Source organism: Myzus persicae, unplaced genomic scaffold (genome assembly GCF_001856785.1).
Source record: "Myzus persicae strain clone G006 unplaced genomic scaffold, MPER_G0061.0, whole genome shotgun sequence".
NCBI classification, from domain to species: Eukaryota; Metazoa; Arthropoda; class Insecta; order Hemiptera; family Aphididae; genus Myzus; species Myzus persicae.
The window spans coordinates 251,879-260,717 of record NW_019102110.1 but is presented as its reverse complement, the minus strand read 5'-3'; the positions used below and the strand labels follow the sequence as shown (position 1 = coordinate 260,717).

General features: G+C 30.2%; 1 protein-coding gene across 4 annotated transcripts; it reads left to right on the top strand.

Annotated features, from left to right (window-relative positions):
• Positions 1 to 375: 375 nt before the first annotated feature.
• On the top strand, positions 376 to 8,790 carry LOC111031289 (glucose-6-phosphate 1-dehydrogenase). 4 transcript variants are annotated; one of them, XM_022311167.1, is made up of 11 exons: positions 376 to 392; positions 1,121 to 1,434; positions 5,945 to 6,063; positions 6,134 to 6,280; positions 6,361 to 6,578; positions 6,660 to 6,818; positions 6,901 to 7,120; positions 7,189 to 7,408; positions 7,691 to 7,896; positions 7,970 to 8,130; positions 8,201 to 8,790. In XM_022311167.1, the coding sequence occupies exons 2-11, from the start codon at positions 1,383 to 1,385 to the stop codon at positions 8,295 to 8,297; spliced, it is 1,599 nt and encodes a 532-aa protein (XP_022166859.1). In that variant the 5' UTR covers positions 376 to 392; positions 1,121 to 1,382; the 3' UTR covers positions 8,298 to 8,790. The 4 variants fall into 4 exon arrangements, with proteins under 4 accessions (XP_022166859.1, XP_022166858.1, XP_022166856.1 ...); XM_022311166.1 differs by lacking the exon at positions 376 to 392 and adding an exon at positions 896 to 1,059; XM_022311164.1 differs by lacking the exon at positions 376 to 392 and having other exon boundaries at positions 896 to 1,434.
• Positions 8,791 to 8,839: the final 49 nt, after the last annotated feature.

The window sequence follows — 8,839 nt, the reverse complement described above, 5'->3', positions numbered from 1 at the left end:
AAAACTATCTTTATGCCATTATTATTATTTGTTTTCTATAGTCTAATTTCTCCACGCACTCCTCCTCCTCAAAAAAAAGTCTTATTCGCGACCGAGCCTCCTTTATAGGTATTACAGTAATACGCAGTATTTTAGACGATTTATTTATTACGACACCCGAGCGTTAATAAGTCGAAAATCATCGAAAAGTTTCGCCGGCGGACAGATGGCGCGGCGAATGAACATGCACGTGCGGCTTTTGGCGCTGAAAATCGTAATCACCGCTCGCCCGCGGCAATATCACGACTGACGTCGTGCGGAGATAACGCAGCCGCCGGGCCTTTTCAGTTTTCAGCTCGAAAAGAGGTTATGTCCGTCCACCGTCACGGCGATAACCGACAGACGTCGTCTTGGTCTGTATTTATTTTTATTACTATTATTTCCACGCTTTCCTTCCTATAATCGCGATGTCGATAACGCTCGGACTCTCGATGTTTGCCTTTCCGCCGCCGTCGAACGATAAGACGAGAACACGGAGAGCACGACGCCGACGTCATAACTCCCGTAATCGCCGCCGTCGAGACGTTATTTGATTATCAATATTATCTTCACGATCGCCGGACGTGGAGGAAAATAAGAACTCCGCGACTGCACCGCGGCATTCCACGGCACGACGACATTTTAAAGTCGAAAACAGTTTTACAACAATTTTAACATTAAAATCGGAACGACTGGTGAACCACCATCGAGTCTCGTGACCTGCGGCGACGGTTGAACTTGACCGGTGCAGTGTGGAAGCCGACGGGAAAAGTGAACGTTTTCGGCGAACGGCGGCGGCGGCGGTGGCGACGGCGGTGGTGGTAAAAGTAGGTCAGAGGTATAATACGAGTTCAGCGCGAGCCGGTGGTAGCAATCAGTAATCACTCGTCGTCTGCCGTCCGGTCGACGATATTCGTTGATTGCACGCTATCGTTCGATTTGTCCGTTTTCGATTTCGTCCGTTTGTTTTCCCCTTTTTCTCCACCCCTCTCGCCCGCCACTCATCCGCCGGCCGGTGAAAACCGTAATAATAACAATAACGTGTGTGTCCCTCCTATACATTATATTATTATTACAACATTATTATTATTATAATTTATAGTCGTGTACGGTTTATCGCATTCTCCGCATTCGATTGTTGTTGCGCCTGCCTGCCTGCCTGCTTGCCGGATCATTGTTAATACGTTCGGTTCTCCGGCAGTCGACCCACAGCCGTCCGTCTCTGTGGTCCACTTCGTACGCACGGCACACGCACGCGGCTAGAACGGACGCGGACAACAGCCGACGACCACCTGTTGTAGTAGTCGCGGTCCAGTTGTGTGTACAGCACACACACCTCTTGTCGGTCCAGCGGTCGTCGGTCGATGTTTTCTAAGAACAGTGGACACTACGATCTCGTCGAACGGTCCAAAATGAGTGAGTGTACACCATAATATTGTCCATCGACACCTCGCCATACTTGCGCATTTCAGTCTGTGGTGGTTTTAATTTAATTTTCTTGTCCCCATTCTTGTCCTAACTCCATTTGAAAACATTTTCTAATTTATTGACAACCCACCTCTACCTCCCCAATAATGTATTATTCACAATAACTATCAATTCCCATGGGTACTGTACAGTTACTGTATAAAATAATATATTTATTATTTTACGCTTCGGTAATGCACTGTTGGAGCTTTTATTAAATTTGTAGTAATAACTTTTTCATGTTTTGAAATCTATTGATGGTATACCTAATGCAACTTATTTAAATTTTAAATTTAATTATTTAATAATTTATGTTTAAATTATCAATTGAAGTACGTATGTACTATGTAGGTAGGCAATTAAAATATTTCAAACATGTGCACATATTTTATGAAATCATATGACTTATTCAACCGTTAATTGCCTACTTACTTTGCAATTTGCTTATTTTTTATTTTTTTAAGTTTTATTTTAATTTTATAAAATAAAAATAATCAATTGAAAGTACCTAATTGTTTTGTTTTCTAACTTTTGTAAAGCTCTTTAACAAGTTTCATACCTTAAATGTTAAAAATCTAACATTTTCCTTATAATGTACCTTGCCTATAATTATTAGAAGGGCTTCTTAATTATACTACTTAATATTTATTTTCTATTATTTTTCTTTGCCAAATTAAATGGAATACCTATTGTATTACTTATTTGCTTTAAAACTTCGAAGGAACACCATTTTAAAATGTTAAATGGAAAGGTAGGCACATGGTAAATTACATGAAAAAATTGTTAATGGTACATTTTATTCATGCATACCTAGTAGTTAAAATAAAAAAAAAGTAAATAGGTATATTATAATATAGTAATTTTAATTTTAATTGTTTTCTTATTAAATTATTGTTATTATTATTTTTTTTTAATTTTCAATCATAAACTAGAAATTTAATTGGTTTAAATGTTATCTTAAGAGTTTATATGATGAAAATTTGTTATGACACTGTAAAAGTGTTCTGTTAGGTACTTATATAAATCAGTAAGCTCTGAATATTTTGTTTGACATGGTCTGGTAATTATGATATTTACAACCACAAATTATTACAAATGTTATCTAATTGTAGTAGGTATGAAATTATTGTTATTGTTATTTCATTTTAATACTTCAATTATTATTAATACTTCAATAATAATTATGAGGATTGAATATTTTTAATTACATATTATGTTAAAGGAAATTATAAATACTAAGTTTAAATTTGTTTCATATTTGTCAATTTATAATTTTGTCATCAGGTACCTAGTGATAACAAATAAATAGATTGTTTGAATTACATTAATTGGAAAATTAAGTGTCTCAGCTTATAAAGGTAATGTTATCTATTCATTTTTTTGTAACAATTTTATGATCAATACCTAAATGTCAGTATGTAATTGAAAGCTTTTGATTGATATTATTATTATTTCAATTCATACCTATTTAAATCAAATTATTTATTTAAAAAAATATTACTATATATTATCTACTATTTATTAATGCCAATAAATAATAAATTATACAACACCAAAATACTGACAGGAGGAGACAACTTAAGTAAATTTACCTTTTTAGTAGGTAGGTAGGTGGGTACCTATAGAAAAATAGAATATTTCTTTTCATAGCTGAATAATATAAAATGTTTTATTAGCCATATTGAATTTATAAAAAATATTCAATAAAAATAGGTAAGTACCCAGTATTCTTTTTATCTAATTGGTCAAATTTTAAATTATTTTTAAAAATGCCCACCTATTTGTATGCATTTTTTATGTGATGTTAAATCATACACATTTCTGAATACACAAAGTATTATTTGCCTTTTTATAAATTAAAATTTTTTAATTTGTATGTAATACAGGTATCTAGTATTTACCAAAAATTAAGCTTGTAATACAAATTCAGATGACCTTCAAAACTCACAATAATATTGTTAAATTTTTAATTGATTTTAGAACCACAATTTTGATTTTGGTTACATAAATGAACAATTTTGGTTATCTGATGCTGCTTAATTTTTATTTGACCTTTTAAAAATATCCATATGTGTGTATTTTTTTTATATTTGGTTTTACTGCTTAAGATATTTTTCATGCCTATTCATAATTTTAACTAGTGCTAGGTATATAGTATATCTACATTCGTTAGAAATTTAAATATGATTTTGTAGATGTTGGAAAATAAAATAAGATTTATTTTTTTATTAACCATACATGTATGAGGTATGAGTATTATTTATACTTTTTTTTTATTACAGATTGCTTCAGTTACTACAAACAAATTTTTTGAGCCCTACATTTTATTTTAATTAAACTTTTCTCTGAGACTCTAGAAAGTTCTTTTGTATGATTCTGTATTAAAAGTACTTTTTTAAATGATAGATATCAATGAGATAATGTTTAAATATTCACACTTCTATAGACGACACTTACTCTGTTTTTAAGGGGTTTTATATATGCAATTTAGATTACATTATTTTACATCAATTTAAAAAATGTTATTTATGTTTAAAAAACATGCAAATAATTGATTTAAAATAATAATCAATTGTCTTTTTTCTAATAAGTGGTATTCTAAAACAAAATTTTTAATGATATTTCTGAGCCAAAGTTTTCCTCTGTTTATGATGAAAAATTTTGTTTTTATCTAAAACTGTATCTTTTTCAGTTCCTTTCCACTCAAAACTGTTTTCATAAACAATTTACAGATGTGTGGCGTTATCTTAAGGTCCCTATACTTAATTTTAATTTCTAATTTGCAATTCCTAAATAATATTATATCATTTTACTTTTGTGATAACCATCAGTAGGTACTATAATAGAAACATCAACATTTTTTTTCAATTTTATCTGTTATGTTAAATTGCTCATTAGTCAAAATGTGTTATCTTTATAATTTATACCTTTGGTTATTTTATTTAAGTTCTCTCTAATTAAAGTAAAATTTAATTCTAGTAGTAACTATACTTATACAATTTTCATACAGATCAAACATAATATAATATGCAGGGTGATTCACCAAGCATGCTCATCCCTTTTTTTCTTCAACAATGCAGTTATTCAAAATTTGCATTTTTTAAATTTTTAAAAATACTTTAAGGTCATATTTTCAAATTCTTGAATTTTGTTGTACAATTTAGGAGTGTCCTGTGGAGATAAAAACTAATATTTTTCAAATCCGAACACCCCTGTTAACTATAAACTGTAGAGTAGATAATTTTTCTGAAATTGTTGACATATCAAAATCAAAATTTTATGATCAGTTTTTGAGTTAACTATTTAACATTGAGTTCTAAGGATAAAAGGTCCATAGTTAGTGGTACCTTATACAGTAAACAAGGGGATTTCTCAATTGAAAAATAGAACTTTGTATTACCACAAGAGATCCCCAGGTAGTATAAAAAAGTTCAAGAATTTGAAAATATGGTCTTTGAGTATATTTAAAAATTCTAAAAATCAGAATTTGAATAAATTCATTATTAAAGGGAAAAATAGGGGTGAGTTGCTTGGTGAATCACCCTATATACTTGAGGTATTTATAATTATAGGTGTAACTATTGACAAAATTAAATTATTTTTCATCAGAAGAGTAACTATATTGATAAATATAGATTTAAAAATAATATTTGCACTTTATTACTTTTGTTTCAGTTATCATTTATTATTATATTGATTATTTCAATATTTAATAAATAATCCCACCTTTTTGTATAACATTAATTATTTGTTTCAAAATTTGGATAACTCAATGAAATATTTAATAGATGTTTACAATAGGCATGTTTGTGTTTTTAAAGCCATCTACATTTTTGATATGAAGTATACAATTTACTGTATCTTTGCATTATATATTTTTATATGTTATAGTTCAGTGGGGAATATTTACCAATACATAATGTGTGTACTCTTTTAAAATAAGGATCCCAATTTTTACAACAAATATTGTTACTTAAACCAACATTAAATTATAAATACTATTAATGGTTGATGGTTGTTAAATTGATTATTATTTATGTGTTAATGTTTTAAAAAGATTAATGGTCAATTTAAGGTTAAGCAAAAATAATTTATAAATTTATAAATTATTTTAACCCAATTATAATAATGTATTAAAAACTTATTAATATTAAAAATTGAAATAGTAATACTGCTACAAAATATTATCTACCTTTAACAATATTAATATAAACATATTTTTAGCTTTTGCTTGTTGTTTAATTACCATATTAATAGATAAGTAATTTGTTTGTAAGCCTTTTACAGAAACAAAACTAATAATACATTACATTAGATTAAATAACACATTTTTTTTAACACTTATCATTAATTTTAAATTAATTTTTTTGGTTTGTGTCTTTTAAAGAAACTTGCCATTTAATAAACTTGATTTTTTTTTGTATTTTTGTTACTAATTTTGTATTTTTCCGTTGATTAGACACTCTAGAAGAAGCTCTTCGCCTGATAAGGACGTCCTTAAACTCCCCTCAAATGGACGTCGAGGGGGCCCATTATGATCAAAACATCACTCATCTGATTGTAGTGATGGGTGCTTCGGTAAATTATTCATCTAAATTTGTATGGATCTAATGACAATTATAATATTTAACTCAATTTAATTTTGCAGGGAGATTTAGCAAAAAAGAAAATTTACCCAACTCTTTGGATGTTGTTCCGAGATAAATTGATTCCAGACAAGACATTCATTTATGGATACTCCAGGTCAAAATTAACCATGGAACAACTAAAAAGCAACGTCTCACCATATTTAAAAGTAGGATAAGTAATATTTCTTCTTTATTACTGTAACTGTTATTAAGGGTTCGATAGATTAATTTGTATTTTATTTTGTAGTGCAATGAAAACGAGAAAGAACGTCTCGCTGAATTTTGGTCTTACAATTTTTACATTGCTGGGGCCTATGACAGTTCTGCTGACTACCGGACTCTGAATGTAAAACTTTCCAAACATGAAATTTCTGGCATCTCTAACAGGTTGTTCTATTTGGCTATACCGCCCTCATTGTTTGAGGTAACCACCACTCACATCCATGAAACATGCATGGATCATAAGTAAGTATATCTACTAATTTATATATAAACCTACTATTTTATTATGAATTGATTACTATAACACTAATATAATATTTTCAGAGGGTGGACTCGTGTTATTATTGAAAAGCCGTTTGGTCGGGATGCTGCTAGTTCATTGGAACTTTCTGACCATTTAGCCAAGTTGTTCAGTGAAGATCAAGTGTACCGTATTGATCATTACCTTGGCAAAGAGATGGTTCAAAATCTCATGACACTCAGGTATAGCAAATGTCGATGAAACATTTATAAATATTTGTCCTAATTTATATGTATAGGTAATTAATAGAATGAATTGCTGTAGGTTTGGAAACAGAATATTAAACACTGGATGGAACAGAGACAATATTGCACAGGTGCAAATCACTTTCAAAGAACCATTTGGTACCGAAGGACGTGGTGGATATTTTGACAGTTTCGGCATAATCCGTGACGTAATGCAAAATCATTTACTCCAGATCCTTAGTTTGGTGGCCATGGAGAAGCCAGCTACTATACATCCTGATGATGTTCGAAATGAAAAAGTTAGATACCTGGAACCAATTATGGTTGTGCATTTTTGCTGTCTAACAATATGTTTATTATATTTTAGGTCAAGGTACTTAAATGTATACCTAAAGTACAAATGTCTGATGTGGTTTTGGGACAGTATGTTGGTAATAAGGAAGCTGCGGAAGAGCACAAAAAATTTGGGTACTCTGATGATAAAACTGTACCAAGTGGATCAAAAACAGCAACATTTGCGTCGGCTGTGTTGAGAATCAATAACGAACGTTGGGATGGTGTACCTTTTATACTGAAATGTGGAAAAGGTATGTGTGTATGGCGAATTTATTTTTCGATTACTTTTTTTTTATTAAATTATTGTATAAAGATATTGAATGTTTCTCAGATTGGTTTATTATTGTTGAATTTTTCCTCAATCTATTTGATAGTTTTCAGGAAAACTTGATGTAATTTGGACACATAATATTTGGTTCATCTTCCGAGAGTTAACTGAATCTCTGATATGGTCCGCTGATCTGGATTGTTTACCATCCGATTTCTTCAAAATAATATTTTTATTTTTTATTTTATTTTTGCTTTTGATGTAGCTTTGAATGAAAGGAAGGCTGAAATCCGAATTCAATATCATGATGTGCCTGGTGACATATTTGGGGGAGTCCTGAAGAGAAACGAACTCGTAATTCGCGTCCAACCGGATGAAGCTGTATACATTAAGATGATGACTAAACGACCCGGTATCGGATTTGAAATGGAAGAAACCGAATTGGACTTAACCTATAATAGTCGTTATAAGGCAAGTTAAATATTGTTCTTCTGATGAACATTAAATTGTTATTATGTTATGTAACACTCATTTTCTTTATCAGAATGTCAAGTTACCAGATGCCTATGAACGATTGATATTGGATGTTTTTTGTGGTTCTCAAATGCACTTTGTGCGTGCTGATGAACTTTCCGAGGCTTGGCGTATATTTACTCCACTTCTCCATGAAATTGAGTCGACTCAACCCGAACCAACACCATACAAGTATGTTGAATTATCATATTAACTGTAACCTGTAGAGCTTAGTTTAATTTATGATATTTATTTTTCATAGGTACGGTACTCGTGGACCTAATAAAGCTGATGATCTTTCTCTTGCAAACAACTTCAAGTATTATGGATCTTACAAATGGGTGAAACCTCACTCTTAGTTCATCTAAAAATATTGTTTTTCATTTGGAACAATATATATATTTGTTTACCAAACATAATATGTACTTATGTAATTGTCTATAAAAATAATTTATTTAAAGATCTGCCATATAAATTATTTTAAAACATTCCGGTTACTCACTTGACCCATTATAAATTATCATTTGAATTTCCATTTTTTTTTTTAATCATTTTTTCTTGGTTTTTCCTGTGTTATAAATTTGTTTTGTTTTTGTTTGTTTATTCAAAAAAAATTTTAATTTATAATTTAATTTAAATTCTGCTCGATTATTTTAATCAAGCATAGTTTAGTAAACTTAATTGTTTTTATGTTATATTTATAAATTTTAGCAATAACATGATATAAAATAATAGAAGTGCTCATGTTACGTTACTGACCTTAGGAGTATTGTTCAACAATATATTGTCTAGAAAGTCAAATAATATCTACTCAGTATTATTTGTACACATAAATACAAATATATTAAATTACAGGGTTTTTGTTATTATACTACAATACGATTGTATTGTATTTTCAATC